The sequence below is a fragment of the Trachypithecus francoisi genome, unplaced genomic scaffold (assembly GCF_009764315.1).
Source record: "Trachypithecus francoisi isolate TF-2019V2 unplaced genomic scaffold, Tfra_2.0 Lachesis_group14, whole genome shotgun sequence".
Lineage (NCBI taxonomy): Eukaryota > Metazoa > Chordata > Mammalia > Primates > Cercopithecidae > Trachypithecus > Trachypithecus francoisi.
Window position 1 is genome coordinate 42,996,744 of NW_022681459.1, and position 27,626 is coordinate 43,024,369.

At 44.0% G+C, this 27,626-nt stretch overlaps 1 protein-coding gene and 1 pseudogene across 3 annotated transcripts in view; both read right to left on the bottom strand.

Annotated features, from left to right (window-relative positions):
• Positions 1-27,626, bottom strand: part of LOC117096078 (cat eye syndrome critical region protein 2) — a 201,512-nt gene that overhangs the window by 25,543 nt on the left and 148,343 nt on the right. For 2 of the 3 annotated variants that reach the window (XM_033233029.1, XM_033233027.1), the window contains exons 8-9: positions 20,527-20,610; positions 6,833-6,986 (exon numbers count right to left, since the gene is read on the bottom strand). In XM_033233029.1, coding sequence (XP_033088920.1) covers positions 6,833-6,986; positions 20,527-20,610 — 238 coding nt within the window. The remainder of the gene's footprint in view (positions 1-6,832; positions 6,987-20,526; positions 20,611-27,626) is intronic. The other variant, XM_033233028.1, reaches the window with a different exon arrangement.
• Positions 10,396-16,276, bottom strand: LOC117096728 (annotated as a pseudogene).

A 27,626-nucleotide genomic window follows, 5' to 3' on the forward strand; every position in this document is an offset into this window, starting at 1 on the left:
CCGCGCCCAGCTGTTTTTGTTTTTTCTTAATCCACTTTCTTCCTTTCAAGTTTCTTTAAATAAATAAAAGCTCTGAGTCCTCTCCTTGGAAGTATGCAGTCATGTGCCAGGCACGACACCACTGCACTCTAGCCTGGGTGACAGAGCAAGACTCCATCTCAAAAAAAAAAAAAAGTGATTAGTACCTAATTGATTATTTCTCTTTTTTTTAATATTTGGAAGCTACTAAAGAGTCTGGAAAGGTTATTGTAAGTATCTTACGGCTTACAAAAATTCCTTCCATAAGAACTATCATGGGAGACAGAGCAAGACTTTGTCTCAAACAAACAAAACTATCATTTGTGACTTTAAATGTGTGTTAGAGACTGTCCTATTTTCATTTAATCCTTCTAACAAGGTCTGCACAGCCCTTCCCCATGTGACCCGGGCTACCTGCTAGGCCTCATTCATCCCCAGCCAGTCTTCCTGTGCTTGCTCCGCTCTGCTCTGCTCCGGCCGCGCCGGGACTTTCAGCCAGCCTTCCTGTGCTTGCTCCGCTCCGCCCCGGCCGCGCCGGGACTTTGAGCTACCCTTCCAGTGCTTGCTTCCTCTGCTCCACCCGCATATCCCAGTCTTGGTGCCTCTGCTCTTGTCTGTACCCACGCCTTCTCACTCCCTCTTCAGGCACTCACAGGTCAACCCCATTCACTTTATTTAAATGTCAAATCTTCAGACAGGACTTTCTCTTTTGTTTGAGACAGGGTCTTGCTGTGTCACCCAGGCTGAATTCAGTGGGGGAAATCAGGGCTCACTGCAGCCTCGACCTCCTGGGCTCAAGGGGTCCTCCCCCCAAAGCCTCCCAAGTAGCTGGTGGAGCCACCACGCCCAGCCATGTCACTCTTTACCTGTAAACCTGCCTAATTTTACTTCAGATCACTCACCACTATTATCCCACAATATTTGTCTACCCTCTACCTTCTCACCACTGGAATTAAAATACTTTTGGCTGGGTGTGTGCTCACGCTTGTATTCCCAGCACTTTGGGAGGCTGAGGCAGATGGGTCACTTGAGGCCAGGAATTCAAGACCAGCATGGCCAACACGGTAAAACCCCATCTCTACTAAAAATACAAAAATTAGCCGGGTGTGGTAGTGTACATCTGTAATCACAGCTACTTGGCAGCTACTTGGGAGGCTGAGGCACGATAATCACTTGAACCTGGGAAGTGGAGGTTGCAGTGAGCCGAGATCATGCCACTGCACTCTAGCCTGGGCAAAAGAGTGAGACAGTGTCTCAAAAAACAAAGAAAAAGAAAAAAAAAAAAGGCCAGCCATACTTCCCTGCTGTGCTATCAAATACTAGATAGTATTCATTCATAATAACCATTTTTTTGTACCCATTAACCATCCTACCTCTCCCCAACCCTCCACTATCGTTTCCAGCCTCTGGTAACCATCCTTTTACCCTCTATCTCCACGGGTTCAATTATTTTGATTTTTAGATCCCACAATTAAGTGAGAATATCCAATGTTTGTCTTTCTATGCCGGGCTTATTTCATTTAAAGTAATAACCTCCAACTACCCATGTTGTTGCAAACGACTGAATCTTTCCGTTTTTATGGCTGAATAGTACTCCCCTGTGTATCAGTACCACATTTTCTTTATCCATTCATTTGCTGACGGACACTCAGGTTGCTTCCAAATCTTGGCTATTGTGAACATAGTTGCAAAAAATACGGGCGTGCAGTTGTCTCTTCGAGATATTGATTTCCTTTCTTTTGGGTGTATACCCAGCAGTGGGATTAATAGATTTTATGGTAGCTCTCTTTTTAAGGAACCTCTAAGCTGTTCTCCATAGTGGGGTACTGATTTATGTTCCTACCAACAGTGTATGAGGATTTCCTCTTCTCATCCTCACCAGTATTTGTCATTGCCTGTCCTTTGGATATAAACCATTTTAACTGTGAGATATCTCACAGTAGTTTTGATTTCCATTTCTCTGACGAGCAATGATGCTGAGCACTTTTTCATAAGCTTGTTTGCTTTTTTTTTTTTTTTTTTTGAGACGGAGTCTCGCTCTGTCGCCCAGGCTGGAGTGCTGTGGCCGGATCTCGGCTCACTGCAAGCTCCGCCTCCCGGGTTCACGCCATTCTCCTGCCTCAGCCTCCCGAGCAGCTGGGACTACAGGTGCCCACCACCTCGCCCGGCTAGTTTTTTGTATTTTTTAGTAGAGACGGGGTTTCACCGTGTTAGCCAGGATGGTCTCGATCTCCTGACCTCGTGATCCACCCGACTCGGCCTCCCAAAGTGCGCTTTTTTTTTTTTGAGACAGAATCTTGTTCTATTGCCCAGGCTGGAGTGAAGTCTCAGCTTGATCTCTGCTCACTGCAACCTGAGCCTCCCAGGTTCAAGCAATTCTCCTGCCTCAGTCTCCTGAGTAGCTGGGATTACAGGCGTGTGCCACCACACCCAGCTAATTTTAGTATTTTTAGTAGAGGCAACGTTTTGCCATGTTGGCCAGGTTGGTCTTGAACTCCTGACCTCAAGTGATCTGCCCGCCTCGGCCTCCCAAAGTGCTGGGATTACAAGCATGAGCCACCACACCTGGCTTAAAAATTTTTTTTTGAGACAGGGCCTCGCTCTATTATTGCCCAGGATGGAGTGCAGTGGCATGATCTCGGCTCACTGCAGCCTGGACTGCAGGCTGGACTGACAGCGTCACTGCAGGCTCAAGCTATCTGCCCATCTCAGCTTCCCAAGTAGTTGGGACTACAGGTGTGAACAACCATGCTCGGCCAATTTTTGTATTTTTTTGTAGAGATGGGGTTTCACCATGTTGCTGAGGCTGGTCTTGAACTCCTGTGCTAAAACAATCTGCCAGCCTTGGCCTCCCGAAGTGCTGAGCTTACAAACATGACTCAACATGCCTGGTCTTGTTTGCCATTTGTATGACTTCTTTTGAGAAATCTTTCTTCAAATATTTTGCCCATTTTATTTTATTTTATTGTTACTACTTTTTGGAGACGGAGTCTCGCTCTGTTGCCCAGGCTCGAGTGCAGTGGTGCGATATCCGATCACTGCAAGCTCAGCCGCCTGGGTTCACGCCATTCTCCTGCCTCAGCCTCCCGAGTAGCTGGGACTACAGGCACCCGCCACCATGCCCGGCTAATTTTTTGTATTTTTTTTTTTTTAATAGAGACGGGATTTCACCATAGCCAGCATGGTCTCAATCTCCTGACCTTGTGATCTGCCAACCTCGGCCTCCCAAAGTGCTGGGATTACAGGCGTGAGCCACCACGCCCGGCCTATTTTGCCCATTTTAATATTCGATTATTAGACTTTTTCCTAAGAGTTGTTTGAGCTCATTATATATTCTGGTTATTAATCCTTTGTCAATTGGGCAGTTTGCAAATGTTTTCTCCCATTCTGTGGGTTGTCTCTTTACTTTGCTGGCTGTTTCCTTTGCCGTGCAGAAGCTTTTTAACCTGATGTGATCCCATTGGTCCATTTTTGCTTTGGGTGCCTATGCTTGAAATCAGTGTCCTGGAGGGCTTCTCCAATGTTTTCTTCTTGTAGGAGGTTTCATAATTTGAGGTTTTAGATGTAATTCTTTTCTTTCTTTCTTTTTTTTTTTTTTGAGATGGAGTCTCACTCTGTCACACAGGTTGGAGTGCAGTGATGCGATCTCAGTTCACTGCAACCTCTGCTGCCCAGGTTGAAGCGATTTTCCTGCCTCAGCCTCCTGAGTAGCTGAGATTACCAGCACCTGCCACTGCACTCGGCTAATTTTTGTATTTTTAGTAGAGACAGGGTTTCAACATCTTGGCCAGGCTGGCCTTGAACTCCTGACCTTGTAATCCACCCACCTCAGCTTCCCAAAGTGCTGGGATTACAGGTGTAAGCCACCGTGCCCGGCCTTAGATATAATTCTTTAATCCATTTTGATTTTATTTTTGTATATGGCAAGAGACGGGTCCAGTTTCATTCTTCTGCGTATGGATATCCAGTTTCCCCAGCACCACTTGTAGAAGAGACTGTCTTTTCCCCAGTGTGTGTTCTTAGCACCTGTGTTGAAAAACAGTTCACTGTAGGTGTGTGGACTTGTTTCTGGATTCTCTATTCTGTTCCATTTGTCTATGTGTTTGTTTTTATGCCAGATCCATATTGTTTTGGTCATCATAGCTCTGAAGTATAATTCGAAGTCAGGTAATTCCTCCAGTTTTGTTCTTTTTGCTTAGGATAGCTTTGCCTATTCTGGGTCTTTTGTGGGTCCATATAAATTAAAGGATTTTTTTTTTCTTTCTATTTTTGTGAAGAATGTCATTGGTATTTTGGTAGACACTGCATTGAATCTGTGGATTACTTTGAGTAGTATGGACATTTTAATAATACTGATTCTTGTAATCTATGAATGTAGAAAGCTTTCCAGTTTTTGGGTGTTCTTTTCAATTTCGTTCATCCATGTTTTACAGTTTTCATTATAGAGCTCTTTCACTACTCTGGTTAATTCCTAGGATTTAATTTTATTTGTAACTACTGTAGATGCGACTATAATACAGGAATTATTAATCCTACAATATAGAAACTAAGCCATAAAAATGAGTTTTGGACCTGCCTATATAAATTAAAATGACAGGTGTACCCAATGAAGACCCTATTAAATAAAAAACACAATTCCACTAAAAAATATAAACAAATTAAAGCCAGTTATTATGTCTTGAGGAATTTAAATGTGGCACTGGAAATAGCCAATTATAGAAGATCTTACAAGTGAGATATACTACATAGTATGACACAGGCTAAACATGTAGATTATATGCACTAAGGGTTGTTTTTTTATTGAGACAGAGTCTTGCTCTGTCGCCCAGGCTGGAGTGCAGTAGCATGATCTTGGCTCACTGCAACCTCCACCTTCGGGGTTCAAGCAATTCTCCCACCTCATCCTCCTGAGTAGCTGAGATTACAGGCATGCACCACCACGTTTGGCCATGTTGGCCAGGCTGGTCTCGAACTCCTGACCTCAAGTGATCTGGCCACCTCGGCTTCCCACAGTGCTGGGATTATAGGCGTGAGCCATCGTGCCCAGCCATCATTTCTTTCTTTCTTTTCTTTTCCCTCCCTCCCTCCCTTTTCTTTTCTTTTTTTTTTTTTAAGATGGAGTTTCACTCTTGTTGCACAGGCTGGAGTACAATGGCATGATCTTGGCTCACTGCAACCGTTGCCTCCCGGGTTCAAGCAATTCTCCTGCCTCAGCCTCCTGAGCAGCTGGCATTACAGGCATGTGCCACCACGCCTGGCTAATTTTTTGTATTTTTAGTAGAGATGGGGTTTCTCCATGTTGGTCAGGCTGGTTTTGAACTTCCGACTTCAGGTGATCCACCCCCCCTTGGCCTTCCGAAGTGCTGGGATTATACAGGTGTGAGTCACTGCGCCTGTCCCATTATTTCTTTATTCATTCTAAAACCCTTAATGTGGTCAGGCACAGTGGCTCACGCCTGTAATCCCAGCACTTTGGGAGGCCGAGGCAGCAAGATCATTTGAGGTTAGGAGTTTGAGACCAGCCTGCCCAACATGGTAAAACCCTGTGTCTACTAAAAATACAAACATCAGTCAGGCGTGGTGGTGCACCCATAGTCCGAGCTACTCGGGAGGCTGAGGCAGAGGATGCAGTAAGTGAAGACTGTGCCACTGCACTCCAGGTGGGCCACAGAGTGAGACAACGTATCAAAAAAAAAAAAAAGGCCGTGCACGATGGCTCAAACCTGTAATCCCAGCACTTTGAGAGGCCGAGGCAGGGGGATCAGGAGGTCAGGAGATCGAGTTCATCTTGGCTAACATGGTGAAACCCTGTCTCAACTAAAAATATAAAAAATTAGCCAGGCGTGGTGGCGGGCGCCTGTAGTCCCAGCTACTCGGGAGGCTGAGGCAGGAGAACGGCGTGAACCTGGGAGGCAGAGCTTGCAGTGACCCGAAATCACGCCACTGCACTCCAGCATGGGTGACAGAGCAAGACTCTGTCTCAAAAAAAAAAAAAAATCTTGGTAGGAATGAGGTGCACATAATAGGTTAAGTAACTTTCTGTTACTTAATAGGTACATAAGCCCAGAATCTTTCAATTTTCTTAGCCAAAATTTACTGAAATTTTGCCCTGCAAAACGCAGTATTCAAAAAGCCAAATCCATATGCTATGCTGTTTTATTAAAAAATTAAAACTATTCAATACACTTATTTAAAGGTAAATCTTGGACTATCTTAAATTATACCAAATGATCTGTTATCACATGATTTATCACGTTGAGCTTATAAATACAATTGTTATCTAAGAAAACATCTAAAAACAGCTATTACCCTTTGTTTGCAAAACTCTAAACAGAAAAAAAGGCTAACTAGCCCAAGACCTAGAACTGGACCTGAGAAAACAGCTTTGTCTTAGTAATATTAATGGTAACATTTTAGAGGTGAACAGTGCCATATCTAAAAATAAGCAAAAAACTGAGACTTTTCTTAAACATACCTCATTTGTGTTCAAAATTATATCTGTGAAATCAGTTCTCATCAATACCTTAAATTTTTTTTTCTATTTCACATGTGGAACCCAGTGATCAGAAAAATAAGCAAGATTCTGAAAGACACACTAAGAATGACCAATACTAGCGCTTTAGAAGGAATGTAAAGCCAGTGGAGGTGGATACAGGTCAATGAACATGTCGGAATACAATGCACAAGATATTTAAATAGAAAGTGCCGGAAACAACTCGGATGCATGGCAGGACTTAGCTTGAGCTAGCTCGGGCTACAGGATGGCTGGTCCACAGACATGCACCTCTCCAGACCACGCGGTCACTGCACATACCTTCCACTGCCTTGACCTTCTCCTCCAACTCGCGTTTCCTCTCTTCCTTCAGCATCTGCTCCTGCTCCTTCTTCTGCACTGCTAGAAGAATCTGACGCTCTTCTTCCTCTTCTTTGCGCTTTTGTTTTTCTATTCTGGTCAGCACAGGAGTCTCCTGTGAGGAGCCAATGAGCACATCCTGTCAGTACACAATCATGCAAGATAAGCTCTCTGCTCTCAGTTCACTGAATTCAATATTTTCAACAAATAATATTAGCTAGGGACTTTATATCATGAAAAGTTGATTTTGTATCTGGAGAATATATGTTTAGATATATATAAATGTTAAAACATAAGGGAGATTCAAAACAGGGTAAAAGTTTTGTGTCCAACAATTTATATAATTTGTGGTATTTAGGAAACAACCTTATGGATAATTTACTGGAGAGAAGAGAAACTGGGGCAGTTCAGTGACGCGATCTTGGCTCACTGCAAGCTCTGCCTCCCAGGTTCACGCCATTCTCCTGCGTCAGCCTGCTAAGTAGCTGGGACTACAGGCGCCTGCCATTGCGCCAGGCTAATTTTTTATATTTTCACTTGAGATGGGGTTTCACCATGTTAGCCAGGTTGGTCTCAATCTCCTGACCTCATGATCTGCCTGCCTCAGCCTCCCAAAGTGTTGGGATTACAGGCGTGAGCCACTGCATCCAGCCAATAAAGGAAAGTTTTAAAAAGTATACTAGGATGAAAGACAGTCACTCAACAGAACACAGTTCCTTTTTTTTTTTGTTTTTTTTGGAGATGGACTCTCACTCTGTGAGAGTGGAGTGCAATGGTATGATCTCGGTTCACTACAACCTCTGCCTCCCAGTTCAAGCAATTCTTTCGCCTCAGCCTCCTGAGTAACTGGAGTTACAGGTACCTGCCACCACGCCCAGCTAATTTTTGTATTTTCAGTAGAGATGGGGTTTTGCCATGTTGGCCAGGCTGGTCTCAAACTTCTGACCTCAGCCTCCCAAAGTGCTGAGATTACAGGTGTGAGCCACTGCGCCTGGCCCAGAACACAGTTTCTTAATTTCAATAATGTGCATGTATTAAAAGTCTTAACTTTTATGCTTTACAAGTAAGACAATGAATAAAACTGGAGTTCTGATGGAAAGGGCCACTGTTTTGGCTTAAGATGCAGAAAAGAGATGAAGGAGACCACATGGAAATTCATAAACTACCCAAAGATTGGCTAGCCTTTTCACGAGTTTTCCAATTCAAACATTAATAAAGATTTCAAGTGGTTGCTCCCGACGTGATTACCTAAGAAATCTAAAAAAGGTAAGGCAAACAAAAGAAAACAGGATTACTACTATCATAATTCATGAAAGTTTTACAACGCTTATTTCCAACCCCGTCACCCTGCTATCCCCAATGAACTAGTTCTGTAGCCCAGAACAGATAAGTTGTTTGTTTTCAATTTCTTTTTTTTTCTTTCGAGATGGAGTCTCGCTCTGTTGCCCAGGAGGGAGTGCAGTGGCATGATCTCGGCTCACAGCAACCTCTGCCTCCTGGGTTCAAGCAACTCTCCTGCTCCAGCCTCCTGAGTAGCTGGGATTACAGGCACGTGTCACCATGCCTGGCTGGTTTTTGTATTTTTATTCATTTTTATATATATATATATATATATTTTTTTTTTTTTTTTTGAGACGAAGTCTTGCTCTGTCGCCCAGGCTGGGGTGCAGTGGCCGGATCTCAGCTCACTGTAAGCTCCGCCTCCCGGGTTCACGCCATTCTCCTGCCTCAGCCTCCCTAGTAGCTGGGACTACAGGCGCCCGCCACCTCGCCCAGCTCATTTTTTGTATTTTTAGTAGAGACGGGGTTTCACTGTGTTAGACAGGATGGTCTCGATCTCCTGACCTCGTGATCCACCCGTCTCGGCCTCCCAAAGTGCTGAGATTACAGGCTTGAGCCACCGCGCCCGGCCTCATTTTTTTATATTTTTGAGATGGAGTTTCGTGCTTGTTGCCTAGGCTGGAGTGCAATGGTGCGATCTCGGCTCACCACAACCTCTACCTCCTGGGGTGAGGCGATTTCCTGGCTCAGCCTCCCAAGTAGCTGGGATTACAGGTATGCACCACCACACCTGGCTAATTTTGTATTTTTAGTAGAGACGGGGTATCTGCATGTTGGTCAGGCTGGTCTCGAACTCCCGGCCTCAGGTGATCCGCCCACCTCGGCCTCCCGAAGTGCTGGGATTACAGGTGTGAGCCACCGCGCCCAGCCCTGTTTTCAATTTCTTTCCTCATCTTTTGTGTTAATGTGAAAGCTAAAACATTTTCCTCTTTAAAAATTATTTTTGAAGAGGTAGTAACTGGTGCCTGCAATAGACTGTATGTGTAAGTTGCAGACAGACAGAAAAATGAACCAGGTGTCAACAGAAGGAGAATTTACATTACTCTTTAAGAAAAAACACTAATTATCCCATTTTGAGTGAAACGTAATGAAAAGGTAAAGCTTTCTTTAACAGATCTTTTTAGTAGGGAGATAGATCTAAAGATCTATATCAGATACATTTTCAAGAGTTTTACTTTCTTTTTTTTTTTTAAAAAAAGATGGGAACTCGCTATGTTTCCCAGGTTGGTCTGGAACTCCTGGTCTCAAGCGATCCTCCCATCTTAGCCTCCTGAGTAGCAGGGATACTGTGGAAGTTGAACTAGTGGCCTTAATGTGGAGGAAAAAAAAGATGAATGCTGATAGTCACTTATGTAAATCACCATTCAAGATAGTCACTTCTGTTTTACCATTTCAATGCCCAATGTAAGGGCACTGAAAATGTCTTTGATTAAAATTTTATATTATTTTCTTTATGGTGCTTTTTTTCCCCCTTGCTCCCTGTGGAGTTCTCATTTTTATGGTTCTTAAAACCAGTTTAGGCTGGGTGTGGTTGGTGGCTCACATCTGGACTCCCAACACTATGGGAGGCCAATGCAGGAGGATTGCTTGCGCTCAGGAGTTCAAGACCAGCGTGGGCAACAAAGTGAAACCCCATCACCCCATCTCTACAGAAAAAAACAAAATAAACAGATAATTAATAAATAAATAAATTAGCCAGGTGTGGTAGTATACACCTGTAGTCCCATCTACATGGGTGGCTGAGGTGGGAGGATCTCTTGGGCCCAGGAGTTTCAGGCTGCAGCGAGCTGTGACTGTCCCACTACAGTCCAACCTGGGGGATAGACCCTATCTCAAAAACACAAAACGAAACAAAACATTCTCATTTGACTCCAAATTTAGAGATGATCTTGCATAGATAGTAGGCTTTTTTTTTTTCTTGAGACGGAGTCTTGCTTTGTCACCAAGGCTGGAGTGCAATGGCATGATCTTGGCTTACTGCAGCCACGGGCTCCCGGGTTCAAGTGATTCTCCTGCCTCAGCGTCCAGAGTAGCTGAGATTACAGGTGTGTACCACCATGCCTGGCTAATTTTTGTATTTTTAGTAGAGACAGGGTTTCACCATGTGGACCAGGCTGGACTAGAACTCCTGACCTGAGGTGATCCACCCACCTCAGCCTCCCAAAGTGCTGGGATTACAGGTGTCAGCCACGGCCCGTGGCCCAGTTAATAGACTTCTCAATGTCATTTTCATCATTCAAAAATCTATGAGCCTGACTTTAGAAGAGTTTACAGGTAGAAATCTGGAATGAACAGGGGGGATGAAAATAAAACATTAACTACATACGTAACACTGTACCCATAAGGTGTTTTATTAAATAAAACCCGTAACATTTTTATCCTATAACCACAGCAGGCCAGTTTCAATACGGTGGATGTTTATTCTGAAAAGGGGATGCTACGGACACTTGGCAAGGACGACTGTCCTGAAGACTGCAACTCTGGCCACTGCTTCCTGAATAAATGTCTGTCAAGCACCTTCCCTAAATTTTGCCATAATCCCTACTCTCACTTCCACCCTACTTCCCAGGTTCTTAATTGTTCCAGCAACATCTTTACCCAGCTGAGATATGATGAAACTGCAGTTAACAAAACAAAGTAAAACAAAACTATTTGCCTTTGCCTTTTTCAGATGCATACCGATGCCAAAAAAACACCATAAGGTATCAGTTGACCAACATGGGCAGGGGAAAAAGAGGAGATATGAAAACTAAGCCTTGTCACTACAGTAACCAAAACAGCATGGTACTGGTACCAAAACAGATATAGACCAATGGAACAGAACACAGGCCTCAGAAATAACACCACACATCTACAACCATCGGATCTTTGACAAACCTGACAAAAACCAGTAATGGGGAAAAGATTCCCTATTTAATAAATGGCGCTGGGAAAACTGGCTAGCCATATATAGAAAGCTGAAACTGGATCCCTTCCTTACACCTTATATAAAAATTAATTCAAGATGGATTAAAGACTTAAATGTTAGACCTAAAACCATAAAAACCCTAGAAGAAAACCTAGGCAATACCATTCAGGACATAGGCATGGGCAAGGACTTCATGACTAAAACACCAAAAGCAATGGCAACAAAGCCAAAATAGACAAATGGGATCTAATTACACTAAAGAGCTTCTGCACAGCAAAGAAACTGCCATCAGAATGAACAGACAACCTATAGAATGGGACAGCATTTTTGCATTCTACCCATCTGACAAAGGACTGATATCCAGAATCTACAAAGAACTCAAACAAATTTACAAGAAAAAAAAAACCCATCAAACAGTGGACAAAGGATATGAACAGACACTTCTCAAAAGAAGACATCTATGCAGCCAACAGACACATGAAAAAATGCTCATCATCACTGGCCATGAGAGAAATGCAAATCAAAACAATGAGATACCATGTCACACCAGTTAGAATGGCGATTATTAACAAGTCAGGAAACAACAGGTGCTGGAGAGGATGTGGAGAAATAGGAACACTTTTACACTGTTGGTGGGACTGTAAACTAGTTCAACCATTATGGAAAACAGTGTGGCGATTCCTTAAGGATCTAGAAGTAGAAATATCACTTGATCCAGCCATCCCATTACTGGGTATATACCCAAAGGATTATAAATCATGCTGCTATAAAGACACATGCATACGTATGTTTACTGTGAGACTATTCACAATAGCAAAGACGTGGAACCAACCCAAATGTCCATCAATGATTGACTAGAATAAGGAAATGTGGCACATATGCATCATGGAATACTGTGCAGCCATAAAAAGGATGAGTTCATGTCCTTTGCAGGGACATGAATGAAACTGGAAACCATCATTCTCAGCAAACTATCACATGACAGAAAACGAACACTGCATGTCCTCACTCATAGGTGGGAACTGAACAATGAGATCACTGGGATACAGGGTGGGGAATATCACACACTGGGGCCTGTTGGGGGTTGGGAGACTGGGGGAAGGATAGCATTAGGAGAAATACCTAATGTAAATGACGAGTTGATGGGTGCAGCAAACCAACATGGCACATGTACATATACCTATGTAACAAACCTGCACGTTCTGCACATGTACCCTAGAACTTAAAGAATAAATCTTACTTACAATAATAAAAAAAGAAAACTGAGCCTTGTCAAAGGGAAGATTTCATTAAAAGAGAATTGTGATGCTTTCTGTATGTCAGACCCCAAAAGGAGAGGGAAACAGGTATATATATATCAAACATGAAATTTATTTACAGAATTACATATGTGTATTCTGGCCACTCTCCCCTGCAACAAAGACAGTAGGTGTAAACCTGTGAAATATTCTTCTTTCATCAGTAGAGGGTACATTAAGTAGGATCCAGCATTTTAATAAGGGCTGAGCAAATGCAAGCCAATTACTTATGAAATTGTAATGCTGATCACTCAAGACTTGATAATCTGGCCAGGTGCGGTGGCTCACGCCTATAATCTCAGCACTTTGGGAGGCCAAGGCGGGCGGATCACAAGGTCAAGAGATTGAGACCATTCTGGCAAACATGGCGAAACTCTGTCTCTACTAAAAATAGAAAAATTAGCTGGGCATGGTGGTACGCACCTGTAGTCCCAGCTACTCGAGAGGCTGAGGCAGGAGAATCACTTGAACCTGGGAGGTGGAGGTTGCAGTGAACCGAGACTGCGCCACTGCACTCCATCCAGCCTGGTAAAAGTGAGATTTCGTCTCAAAAAAAAAAAAAAAAAAAAAAAAAAAGACGTTGATAATCTAAATAACCACAGGAAGTGTTCATATGTTAAGTCATTGGAGGGGGAGAAAGAGAAAAAAGTCAAAAGCCAATAACCTAAATCTTACGAATACAGAATTCTTTTATGTAATGAGTATGACTTATTATTATTAATATGTAATATCTTACAATCAGTTAATAGTGCTCTCCTCAAACAAATGGAACACGAACACAAAACTCACAAACAGTATATAAAGCACACCAGCGGCCGGGCGTGGTTGCTCACGCCTGTAATCCCAGCACTTTGGGAGGCCGAGATGGGCGGTTCACGAGCTCAGGAGATTGAGACCATCCTGGCTAACATGGTGAAACCCCGTCTCTACTATTAGCCAGGCGTGGTGGCGGCCCCTGTAGTCCCAGCTACTCAGCAGGTTGAGGCAATGGTGCCATCTCAGCTCACTGCAACCCCCACCTCTCGGGTTCAAGCCATTCCCCTGCCTCAGCCTCCCCAGTAGCTGGGATTACAGGCACCTGCCACCATGCCTAGCTAATTTTGTATTTTTCATAGAGACGGGGTTTCGCTATGTAGGTCAGGCCAGTCTTGAACTCCTGACCTCAGGTGAACTGCCCGCCTCGGCCTCCCAAAGTGCTGGGATTACAGGCGTGAGCTACTGCGTGCAGCTGATCTGGCTGCTTTTTGCTTTTTTGTTTTGAGACGGAGTCTCGCTCTGTCGCCTAGGCTGAAGTGTAGTGGCATGATCTCGGCTCACTGCAACCTCTGCCTCTTGAGTAGCTGAGATTACAGGCGCCCGCCACCATGACTGGCTAATTTTTGTATTTTTAGTAGAGCTGAGGTTTCACCATCTTGGCCAGGCTGGTCTCGAACTCCTGACCTTGTTATCCACCCGTCTTGGTCTCCCAAAGTGCTGGGATTACAGGCGTGAGCCACCACGTCCGGCCAAGATCTGGTTGTTTTTATTAAAGTGTGTGGCACATCCCCCGTCACACATGCACACTCGCGCTTTCTGTCTCCGTCTCTCCTGCTCTGCTGTGCTAAGACATGCTTCCTTTCCCCTCGCCTTCTGCCGCGATTTTAAGTTTCCTGAGGCCCCCCAGTCATCCTTTCTATACAGCCTGTGGAATTGTGAGTCAATTAAACCTCTTTTCTTCATAAATCCCAGTCTCAGGTAGTTCTTTATAGCAGTGTGAGAACGGACGAATACAGGTATGATTTCTATCACTGATATCACAGGTTAAGTTATATATTATGCCATCTTCGAGTAACACTTGAAGCCATACAATAAATGCAGAGGCATCACAATGAATCCCAGTTAATACAAACAACTATATGGACCAACACTTCTCTACAAATTTAGTTTGGGCTTTTTTCTAATAGCCGGTTAAATACAGTTTTAATTTCGTAGGTTAACGGTGAAGGTTCATACACTGAAGCCAGTAGGTATACCTAGCATTGCTTTTTAGCCTAGACTTTTCCACATACACAGCTGAGATCAGTTACAAGACTTGGCCTTAAAATGCTAGGAGAGCTTCTTAGATTTTACAGGTATTAAATTGTGTCTTGCACACCGAAGTCATCATACATACAGGGCAATGTCAGAGCTTTTATCATCACGTTTGTTCTTCATTTACCTTTAAAACACTTCTCTAGCTGAATATTTAAAACAATAGGAAGCAGCGAGCACATTGTGGTTACAGGCCTTCACTCAGTCACTGTTGCAGATAAAATGCCAGCAGTGAGTGTTACTCACCGGCCCAGTTAAGGGCTTTGACGCTGACCACCTCTTCTGGGAGACGGTGTTCACTGCCCTCATATGCTTCTCCGTTGCAATGCTGCCATCTTTGCTGATCTGCCTCAAAACTCGCCAGTTCTTTTTTTTTTTTTGAGGCGGAGTCTCGCTCTGTCACCCAGGCTGGAGTGCAGTGGCGTGATCTCCACTCACTGCAAGCTCTGCCTCACTGCAAGCTCTGCCTCCCGGGTTCACGCCATTCTCCTGCCTCAGCCTCCCGTGTAGCTGGGACTACAGGTGCCTGCCACCGGCCCGGCTAATTTTTGTATTTTTTAGTAGAGACGGGGATTCACCATGTTAGCCAGGATGGTCTCGATCTCCTGACCTCGTGATCCACTCGTCTCGGCCTCCCAAAGTGCTGGCCACCGCGCCCGGCCAGCCCACCAGTTCTTTTTGATCATCCCATTAGTCTCTTCTACTTCCTTCCTACCGGGTAGAAGTTTTTCTAGCAAAGAGAGTTTATCAGGATAGAGAGCCACTCTGAGAAGCGTTTACATAAATTCCGTGATTAGGTGACTCTTTGCATACGGTGTGCAGTCAATTGACATTCTTTCATTTAGCACACACTTGATATCCCCGTGCTTGACATTCTGACCTGGATGAGAGGTCATGACCATGGTTCAGTCTTCTAAAGTAGGTGTTAGCATCTGCGAGTCACACAGTGTTTCAGCCAGCTATATGTCTGTACACAGGAAAAGGTCTTCTCCCTGTCGAGTAAAAACAGCATGGTCGTTCTGTTCTACCCGAGTGATAATGTTTCCTGGCTCCAGTTCTGGTTCTTGGTGTCCTTCACCACAGAATGTTATCTTCTGGCCATCTTTCATGCCTTTGTCAATAGGGACTTCTAGAATCTTCTTCTCTGCAACTATCTTCCTTCCATTGCAGCTTTTACGTCTATCTTTAGGACTGATGATTACCCGTGGCCTTGGCACTCCATGCACACAGATTGAATTTGCTGTATGTATGTCCATATATGTATCTATATTTTGACCAATCCTGGTTATCTGTCCCTCTCCTTCTCTTTGGACCATAAGCTCCTGAGTAGTGACTTCCAGAGCCAGGTAACATAGAAATTCAAGTGAAAAGACCTTTACACGAAGAAGTCACGTACACATGTAATATAGGAAGGTATTCCTTAGGTATATCCAACAGGCTCACAGTTTAAACCATTTGACTTACGCCCCAAAGTAACTGTAATTTAAGGTTGGTAGTACAGCAAATTATGAATAGTTTTTATTGTATGTTTTAAAATCTCATCACATGTTCACATGCTTAAATCTGGGTATCAGAATTTAAACAATTCTTGAAATGTATGACTGTCTCCTTAATAAACTGATTACAAAGTATCTCAAAAAAAAGAGCATATGGGTCACAGAATAATGCTCAATATGATCCGTTTTGTAATAAATGCGTAGAGAAAAAGCCTGAAGCAAATACATAAAAATGTAAATAGTAATGATTCCTGAGTTGTGGGATTACCAGGTCTTTTACAGTTTTCGACATGCAGTCTCCACATTTTCTACAGACACGGTGGGCAGGTGGGAGCCTGCACTGGCCACGCCCAGCTGTGGCTCCTGCCCTTGCCAATGCCATCTGTCCCTCTAGTTATTGCTCCACCTGTCTCAGACCGCTTTCTCCAGAATCTGCCCCTCCTCCAGCACGGCCCTGCACTTGCAAATGCCTCCTGCTTTAGCTGGATCCTGTGTCACATTTCTCTGGGCCTTTTTTCTTGCAGCATGGGTACCATTTTAGCAATTTCCCATCTGACGTGAATTCTCAACAATTACAATTTTACCTTAATGACATTACACACATCTGAGACCAAAAAAAAAAAAAAAAAATTCTATGTTATGCACCACTAGAATGGTTTAAAATTCCCGTGCTAATTTTCAGCCCAAGGTCGATGCAAGGTAAAGCAAGTCTTGATGAAACACCACTAAAAAACACAACTCACTTTCGGTAGCGTTTTAACTATTAAAGAACCAGTACAACCAAATGAATGACAACCGACCAAGGAAAAGTAAACCTGCACTGTTGGGAACAGGCCCCCCAGAATCTGGCCATAAACTGGCCCCAAAACTGGCCATAAACAAAATCTCTGCAGCACTGATGGCCATGACGCCCACACTAGAAGGTTGTGGGTTTACCGGAATGAGGGCAAGGAACACCTGGTCCACCCAGGGTGGAAAACCGCTTAAAGGCTTCTTAAACCACAAACAATAGCATGAGCGATCTGTGCCTTAAGGACATGCTCCTGCTGCATACCTATTCCTTCAATTCGGCCCATCCCTTTGTTTCCCAAAAGGGATACTTTTAGTTAATTTCATATCTATAGAAACAATGCTAATGACTGGCTTGCTGTTAATAAATGCGTGGGTAAATCTCTGTTCGGGGCTCTCAGCTCTGAAGGCTGTGAGACCCCTGATTTCCCACGTCACACCTCTATATTTCTGTGTGTGTGTCTTTAATTCCTCCAGCACCGCTGGGCTAGGGTCTCCCTGAACCAGCTGGTCTCGGCACTGCACAGTTAAAAAAATGATACTGTCTTATGCTGCAATTTTTTTCTTTAAAAGGTGAGGTCAGTTGCAAATGGGATAGGAGCTGGTGTATGAATGCTTTACAGATAAGAGGCCTGCTAGAATCAAGGGGGTTTTTAATGAGAAGCTAATGAGAAACACCACTTTAAAATCCAGTCAAGGACAATTCACCAGAACCCCTGATTTTAGCAATGCCCAATATGCCGTGCCCTTACATGCTTCCCTCTCTGAGGGCAGGTATCAGACTTGCTGGCATCCTTGCTCCTGTCAGCAGCACATGTGAGACTGCCACCCAACACATGGCTCCCTAGCAACAGCAACGACCAAAGTCTCCGGACAAAAGTAACCACTGCATCCCGAATCCTGTAGTTCAGTGAGACAGTCTCCCCTCACTGGTATTTTCCCCAGAAGTCACAACTAAAAGTCTTTTTTCAGGCAGTAAGTTTGGACTGCTGAGTGACCAATATAGGCCAGAAACCCGGCCTCCGTGCTCAAAAGGTCATGTCACCATTAAGTAAGTTTCTCCAGGATACCAGGGACCACAACAGTTATTTTACAGTCTCTATAATACCGTGTTTCTTTTTGTTCAAACTAAAGAGCAGAACAAAAGAAGGCTCAAACACTGCCAAGAATAAAAGAAGAAATTTTAGTGTTTCATGCTGAAGTTTTGCTGGGAGCAATGAAGGGCCTTGCAGTCTATTCAGCCAGCTATGCAATCTGAAGAGGAAGTTATGGTCCAGGAATGCTCAGGGCAGTGAACGGTCAACAGAAAAGGGAGCTTTCAGGGAGGTGTTAACTGTCAAGGTAATAAAGACAGCAGAGAGCCCAACAAGGCCAGGCTAGAAAACCATTTGAGAACATGGCTGAATACCAGGGACCAAAGGCCATTCCGAAATTAGTGACTACTAGGAGGAAGAGGATACTGGAGAAGGGAGGTCAGTCATTAATAGAAGTGCCAACCCCCAGGTAATTAAACATTGGGCAAGACACATCTCTGAGCTAAAAAGAGACAGAGGTTGGCCGGGCGCGGTGGCTCACGCCTGTAATCCCGGCACTTTGGGAGGCCGAGGTGGGCGGATCACAAGGTCAGGAGATCGAGACCATCCTGGCTAACATGGTGAAACCCGTCTCTACTAAAAATACAAAACAAAATTAGCTGGGTGTGGTGGCGGGCACCTGTAGTCCCAGCTACTCGGGAGGCTGAGGCAGGAGAATGGCGTGGACCCGGGAGGCGGAGCTGGCAGTGAGCCGAGATCCGGCCACTGCACTCCAGCCTGGGTGACAGAGCGCGATTCTGTCTCAAAAAAAAAAAAAAAAAAAAAAAGTCGGCCGGGCACGGTGGCTCAAGCCTGTAATCCCAGCACTCTGGGAGGCTGAGACGGGCGGATCACGAGGTCAGGAGATTGAGACCATCCTGGCTAACACGGTGAAACCCCGTCTCTACTAAAAAATACAAAAAACTAGCCGGGTGAGGTGGCGGGCACCTGTAGTCCCAGCTACTCAGGAGGCTGAGGCAGGAGAATGACGTGAACCCGGGAGGCAGAGCTTGCAGTGAGCCAAGATCATGTCACTGCACTCTGGCCTGGGTGACAGAGCCGGACTCTGTCTCAAGGAAAAAAAAAAAAGGCAGAGGTGAAATCAAAATATACTGAAGTAAATACAAATTTATAAATTAGCTTTCCCTTTTCAGGGCTCAAGGTAGAGTGTGTTTAGTTACTGACAAGATCTCTGCAATAGACCATTGTGTCATCACTTAAATTTAAGAGCCATGAAAATGTTACTGAAAGGAAAAAGGAAAGCTCCGTAACGTAACAATTCAAAGACATGGTCCAGAGTAAAACTACTGTCCCTTAACTCAAAACTGTCTAGGATCACTGAACTGTTTAAATATTTGACGAAAGAGTGCCCAAAGGAGACAAACAGTAAAAGTGCTGACCCTTCCTACAGTGTGATGTCATGAAGTAACTTAACTACTTTTTTTTTCAGAGGTGGGGTCTTGCTATGTTGCCCAGGCTGGTCTCAAACTCCTAGGCTCAAGTATATCTCCTGCTTCAGGCTCCTGAGCTACATCACAAGATGAAAATGCGGAAACACAGTCAGCTCCAGAATGCTGCTTGGACAACTCCTTTATTAGCAATTAGTGGTTGCACCAAACATTCTTTCTTCACCTAATATTATATCTCAAACTCCCACATGGTGCCCTTTCCCTCATGTGACCTAAACATTTCCCTGCCCTCCCATTCATGTCCTCTTTTGCTTCGTGTCTTAGAAGAAATGTGATCACCTACACTCCACAGCAAGGCCTTGATACCTAAGAATCTCATTTCACCACAGATCAGCCAGATCCATGCTCTCGTTCCTGGACACTTCTCAGGTCCATGCTACGTCTCCAATTAGAAACAAAACAACAAACTTGCCACAGACTCTTTTTTTTTTTTTTTGAGTTTCACTCTGTTGCCCAGGCTGGAGTGCAGTGGTGTGATCTCAGCTCACTGCAACCTCCACCTCCCGGGTTCAAGCAATTCTCCTGCCTCAGCCTCCCGAGTAGCTGGGATTACAGGTGTGTGACACCATGTCCAGCTAATTTTTGTATTTTTAGTAGAGATGGGGTTTCACTATGTTGGCCAGGCTGGTCTTGAACTCGTGAGTACAAGCAATCCACCTGCCTTGGCCTCTTAAAGTGCTTAGATTATAGGCATGAGCTACCATGTATGGCTCTAATATATACTGTTTTTTGACCACATTATATAATTTCCTGTCTCTGTGCTTTTGTTTCTACTACTCCTGTAGTGTGGGATGCCTTCTGCCCCACATCTCCCACCCTCTTTGCTCCCCCTCCATCAATCCCAGCCATCTCAGGATTCAGGTCGAATATGGCTCTGCCTACTCAAACTCTCCTTTCATTGCCCAGCTCTAAATCCTCCCATCTTTGCATTTGTGAACTGCTCCTACATAAATGTACCTATTGCAGTATGTATTCTCATTAAATGTGGACATGCCGACTACCCCAGGAGATTGTCAGAACCAGAGTGTGGCCTCATGTCTTCTAATTCTTTCTCTTTCTAGAAATGCATCCTAAGCATAAGAATGCTAAATAAACATTTGGGGTTTAGGAAAAAAATGAAGGAAAATAAAAAGGCAAGAATGGAAGTACATGAAAAGGATCTGTCTCTCTCAACAGGAAAGCTCCTCCTCGCTACTCTCTCACACACTCACCTCTTGCTTGATGGGTTTGATGGACAGGTGGTCAGACATCCACCTAGGATGCAACTCTGCCTTTGTGCGCTGTGGACGTTTTCCCTATAGTTAGAAGTGAAGAAGAGAAAGGAAAAGATAGATTAGGGTGTTCTCAACTACTGATACTGATGCTGCTCCTGCTGCCGCCAGTAAAAAAGTGGCCCATGGGGCACACAGGTTAGGGCCAAAGGCTTCCTTAGGACAATCAGGGAAAACCACCGCTCAGCTGTGTAGGGACATAAGCCAGTTTATTCTCTTGAAAAAATTAAAACAAAAACTTGGAGACAACCAAGTGTCTTTTATAATATGCATCAGTGGCAAAAAATCCTCCCTTAACAGTTTAAACAGTAAAAAAAAAAAAAAAAATCTTCCCAAATTACAAAGGGAAAGCCATGCTTTATCGCCTTCAGCAGAAGGGGCGGCTCTGGGAGGGGCATCAGGAGCAGCCGGAGGTGGGCCGCTGGGCAAAGGCAGCACAGTGGCAGCAGTGAGAAGTGAGAGCAGTTGCCCAGGAGGGGAAGCCAGGGAGAGAGCAGGGGTGGGAAAAGGGCTCAGCAAGCAGAATGCGGTGAGTTCCAAGGAAATGCACCAGGCCGGAAAGCAGTACTTGTAGGAAATTTCAAAGAAAGAGCGTGGAGAACTACTTGTATGTAGGTCACTACTTTTGAAGGCCAAGGTTTGTTAGCACATGTAAGTTTTGCAATTTGTGAGGAATGAGCCCCAGGGCATCACCAACTGTAACCTACTATTAAAAGGTGACAAGCAAAGGCCTTCCCTTAAGATAATACAACTTCTGTGGCTTCTGCATCAAAAATCTGCATTCTCCAGGGGTACTTCTGGCACCACTTAATCCATTAGGTAAGGAATTATAGGATGGAAAATGACAAGAAGGGGTGGTTTATACAACTTAAACATACCACAAAGCCATGGGGGTACATTTAATGAGTCAGCAATTTTAGAAAGCTTTTTCTGCTTTGGGCTGGGTGGGGTGGCTCACGCCTGTAATCCCAGCACTTTGGGAGGCTGAGCTGGGCGGATCACGAAGTCAGGAGCTTGAGACCATCCTGACCAACATGGTGAAACCCCATCTCTACTAAAAATACAACAAAAAATTAGCCAGGCGTGGTGGCATGTGCCTGTAGTCCCAGGTACTCAGGAGGTTGAGACAGGAGAATTGCTTGAACCTGGGAGGCGAAGGTTGCAGCGAGCCAAGATTATACCACTGCATTCCAGCCTGGGCAACAGAGTGAGACTCCATCTCAAAAGAAAAAGAAAAAGAAAGAGAATGACTAGTGCCCAATGCAAATGCAAGCCCAATTATCCAACGCAGTTGTGACCTTCTTTAAGTACCTGTCCCAAAAAACCTACCCCAGCAGTTTCCTGAAATATGCCTATAAGCTCTTTTTTTTGTTTCCTTAAAGGTTCTTGTTGTGTTTCAGAGGATGGAGTGCAGTGGGGCAATCATAACTCACTGTAGCCTCAAACTACTGGCCTCAGACAATTGTACCATCTGGGACTCCCAAAGCACTGAGATGGCCATTATTTTATAAGCCTCGAGACTCTAACAAGATCTCTTCAACTTTAAATACAAGAAAAACTTATCAGGGAACTGTCTTCCAAAGGGATTATGCCAGTGTACCATGAGAGTAGCAAAAATGCCAACGCCACCTTCACTTCAACCCTGCTGTATCAGATAGAAGCTACAAATGAGACAAATGCCATTCTGGATACAGAAGCTGAACGTTTCCCTACGTACTTTCCCATCACCTTCTGTAAACCATCTATACCCTGAGTCAATTTATTTGTTGAGAAATTAAAATTTCTGGCCGGGCGCGGTGGCTCAAGCCTGTAATCCCAGCACTTTGGGAGGCCGAGACGGGCGGATCACGAGGTCAGGAGATCGAGACCACCCTGGCTAACACGGTGAAACCCCGTCTCTACTAAAAAATACAGAAAACTAGCCGGGCGAGGTGGTGGGCGCCTGTAGTCCCAGCTACTCGGGAGGCTGAGGCAGGAGAATGGCGTAAACCCGGGAGGCGGAGCTTGCAGTGAGCTGAGATCCGGCCACTGCACTCCAGCCTGGGCGACAAAGCGAAACTCCGTCTCAACAAAAAAAAAAAAAAAAAAAGAGAAATTAAAGTTTATAAAGCTGTATATTCTGTAACATGAGCAACAAGCTCTACCAGTATCTACATCCCCTTTTATTTAAAAAAAAAAAAAAAGGTTTAAGTAAACTTTTATATGGTCATTGTGGTAGGACTTACCTTCTGATCATTATTTCAAAGTTTAGAGGACGATCTTATAATACTTCCTCAAAGATGTATCAAATCTTCTGACGCTCTTATTGCCTTTATTTTGCTATAAAATGTGGGTTTAGTTTTCAATCAAGGTTTCTCATCAATTACCCATTACCATAAACAACGGGAGAGGACCGAGTAGTGTATTTTGATTGCCAAATACAATGCTCTGTACACTGACATGGGTTCTTTGTTTAATTCCCACAAAAACTTCTGTCAAGTGATAGCATTTCACTTTACTAAAAAGAAAACTGAAATGGACCCCACTTCAACAGAAAATTTAAAAATTAACCGGACGCGGTGGCGGGTGCCTGGAGTCCCAGGTGGTCAGGAGGCTGAGGGAGGAGGATCGTTTGAGCCCAGGAATTCTAGGTTACAATGAGCTATGATCAGGCTACTGCACTCCAGCCTGGGTACAGAGTAGGACCCTGTCTTGGTTAAAAAAAGAGGAAAACAAAAGAAAGAAGTTGAAATACAAAGTTATCAAGAAACTTATCCAAGGGACAGGACGGGGAGTGGCATAATTCAAGTAGGTTTGAAAGAAAAGCTTCTGTCTCTTCCACATACCACGTTGACCCCTCTTCCACTGCCTCATTTATTGTGCCTCCATTTACACATTGTATTTTCTTTTCCTTTTCTTTTTTTTTTTTTTTTGAGACGGAGTCTCACTCTGTCGCCCAGGCCGGAGTGCAGTAGTGTGATCTTGTGTCACTGCAACCTCCTGAGTTCAAGTGATTCTCCTGTCTCAGCTTCCTGAGTGGCTGGAATTACAGGCACCCGCCACCATGCCTGGCTAATTTTTGTATTTTTAGTAGAGATGGGGTTTTGCCATGTTGCCCAGGCTGGTCTTGAACTCTAGACCTCAGGTGACCCGCCCGCCTCTGCCTCCCAAAGTGCTGCGATTACAAGCATGAGCCACCACACCCCTGGCCCCAGGTCAACATTTTTAAATGTTGCAAATTACTATTCTTTATTGTGTTACATCAGATAAGACTCCAAAACAGTATTACCAGTAAGACAGTCTCAAACATTACTCTTTTGGTAACAAGATAGCTTCTATTTGTCAGTATTAACAATCTGACACACAGTCATGTGTTATACTTAACAATGAAGATACATTTTGAGAAACCACATTCTTAGGTGATTTTGTTAAGTTTTCAACAATATAGAATTCAGGGACTAGATGGCGTAGCCTACTACACACCTAGGCTACGGGATACAGTTGGTGCTCCTAGATGGTGTAGTCTACTACACACAACCCTAGAAGGCACAGCCTACTACACACCCAGACTACAGGATATGCAGCCTATTGCTCCTAGGTGGTGTAGCCTACTACATACAATCCCAGACACACAATGGTAAAATATTTGTGTATCTAAACATATGTAAACAGAAAAGGTATGGTAAAAATACAGTGTAAAAGATTTAAAAACTGGCACACCGAGACAGGGCACTTATGAATGGAGCTTGCAGGACTGGCAGTTGCTCTGCTGAGTTCATGACCGAGTGGTGTAAATGTGAAGGTCAGGACATTACAGTACACTACTGTAGACCTCGTAAACACAATGCACTTAGGCTGCACTCAATTTATAAAAAGAAATGGAATTGTGCTACAATGTTATAATGGCTATGATGATAGGAAATTTTCAGCTTAATTATAACCTTATGGGACCATGGTGGTAAATGTGGTTTGTCATTGACCAAAACGTGGTTACTTGGGGCATTATTGTACATACTATGGAATGAGGAGAGTATGTTTAATTTGATCAGGTCTGGTGTTCAAAGATATCTGTATCAGAACGAACAGAGCAGCTTCCAGTTATTTCTTTCATTTTGGAAATGTTTAGAAGTTCTCTTTTTCTTGAAGGTTTAGAAAATTTTACCTGTGAAAAAATCAATCCTTCTATGAAAACACTTCTTCCCTAATTACTGGTCTGCTAGGATTTTCTACTTCCCAATTTAGATTTTTCTTAATATACTATTCTTCTGGTTAATAGAACTTCATTGATGTTTTCGAACTTAAAAGCACTATCTATTTCTTTGAAAATATCAAATCCATTATTTCGTTCTGGTTTGCAATTCCATGGTTCTTGAAAATTATATTTAAAGATTACCCTATTTAAGGGTTACCTTATTTTAATTTTTCTTCTTTTGAAAAGAATGCTTGAAATTTTTAATCAAAATAATCAGTTTTATGCGCTTTAAGCTTTTTTTCCCCGTAATTCTTGTATCCCCCAAAACGTTAGGCTGAATATTGCAGTAAAAAAGCAGAAATGATAAAAGAAGGCTTAAGGTGATCGGGTATATTTGTAGATAATTTAATGTGCCATGACTGATGATATCAGCAGAGTCATATGCAAGGTCACGTAAAGTCATAAAAGTATCTCTTTACATCATTGTTACTTTAAGAAAACTAGAATATATATTTTCATTCCTAGAAAAATTGTTGCAGTGAATTGCTGATCACAAAAACGGAATCCAATTGTCGTACATGAACTTAAGTATACTGATGGTGAAACGGAGGTTTTCTGGATCACCCAGGACCGCGGAAGTCTTGAAGCACTGTTTGTAAGTTCCCGTTATTACAGAAAGGTAATTTCTAGGACTTTCCCTAAAGCATCAACCTGCTTAAGGGTTAAACACATCACCAGATCCATGATAAATTAAATAATACATTTTTTTTTTTTTTTTTTTTTTTTTTTTTTGAGACGGAGTCTCGCTCTGTCGCCCAGTCTGGAGTGCAGTGGCGCAATCTCGGCTCACTGCAAGCTCCGCCTCCCGGGTTTACGCCATTCTCCTGCCTCAGCCTCCCGAGTAGCTGGGACTACAGGCGCCCGCCATCTCGCCCGGCTAGTTTTTTGTATTTTTTAGTAGAGACGGGGTTTCACCGTGTTAGCCAGGATGGTCTCGATCTCCTGACCTCGTGATCCACCCGTCTCGGCCTCCCAAAGTGCTGGGATTACAGGCTTGAGCCACCACGCCCGGCCTAAATAATACATTTGACATGTTTGCCTCCCTGTAGGTACTGCAGTGACGATTTATAAATACTTTCTCTTCGTATTTCACTGGCAAGTGGCCAAATATTTCTGGTCCTCTATTAACATGTATTAATAATCAGAAATATTATTACTGATAAGAAATAAACAAACTGAATAATTATCGACCAACCACCATAGAAAAGGCAAGACAGGCTAAACGCGGTGGCTCACGCCTGTAATCACAGCACTTGGGGGGCCAAGGTGGGTGGATCACTTGAGGCCAGGAGTCAAGAACAGCCTGGCCAACATGGCGAAACCACGTCTCTACTAAATATAAAAACATTAGCCGGGCATGGTGGCACACGCCTATAGTCCCAGCTACTTGGGAGGCTGAGGCATGAGAATTGCTTGAACCCAGGAGGTGGAAGCTGCGGTGAGCCAAGATTGTGTCACTGCACTCCAGCGTGAGTGACAGAGTGAGTCTCTGTCTCAAAAAAAAAAAAAAAAAAACCCCAAAAAACAAGAAAAGAAATGACATTAGGTATTGTGGGTGTTAAAAAGATGAGTAAGACACAGTCCCTGAGCTGAAGAAGCTTGAACTCACAAAGATATAAAATAAGCATAAAGAAACATGTTAAGAGACAGAAGTCCTAAAGGCTGGGGAAACAAGGACAGTTCATGGACACAGTGACATTTAAGTAAGGCTTTTGAGAGAGTAGTATTCAAATGGGTAAGGAAGTAGAGGGGGGCCAGGTGTGGTGGCTCACACCTGTAATCCCAACATGTTGGGAGGCTGAGGCAGGAAGAGTACTTCAGCCCAGGAGTTTAAGACCAGCCCAGGCAACATAGGGAAACCCTATGTATAGATAAAATTAAAAGATTAGCCAGGCGTGGTGGCATGTGCCTGCAGTCCCAGCTACTTGAGAGGATCACATCGGCCTGGGAGGTTGAGGCTACAGTGAGCTATGATTGCACCACTGTACTCCAGCTTGGGACATAGAGCAAGACCCTGTCTTAAAACAATAAAAGCTGGGCACAGTAGCTCATGCCTGTAATCCCAGCACTTTGGGAAGCCAAGATAGGAGGACGGATTGAGGCCAGGAGTTTGAGACAAGCCTAGGCAGCAGAGCAAGACCTTGTCTCTACAAAAAATAAAAAATAATTAGTTGGGTGTGAAGGCACGAGCCTGTTTCCTCAGCTACTTGGGAGGCTGAGATGAGAGGATCACATGAGCCTGGGAGAAGTGGAGGCTGCAGTGAGCTGTGTGATTGCACCACTGCACTCCAGCCTAGGTGACAAAGGGACAGAGCTTGTCCTTAAAAAAAAAAAAAAAAAAAAAAAAAAGGCTGGGTGCGGTGGCTCACATCTGTAATCCCAGCACCTTGGGAGGCTGAGGCAGTGGATCACCTGAGGTCAGGAGTTCTAGACCAGCCTGGTCAAAACGGTGAAACCCCGTCTCTACTAAAAACACAAAAATTAGCTGGGTGTGGTGGTGTGTGCCTATAATCCTAGTTACTCAGGAGGCTGAGGCAGGAGAATCACTTGAACCTGGAAGGCAGAAGCTGCAGTAAACCGAGATTGCGCTACTGCACTCCAGCCTGGGGGAAAAAAAAGGAAAAAGAGGAGGAAGGATGTCTGAAAATGTCATGAAGTAGGGGCACATGGTTTGAGACTATAGCTTGCCCTGAATTTGGTGAAGAGGATACAATCAGGTGGAGCCAGGCAAAGGGCTGGCAATGGAGCTACAAGGACAAAGACAAATCCATAAGATGTTCGAAAGCTGGTTCCAGACTGTGAAAAGCCA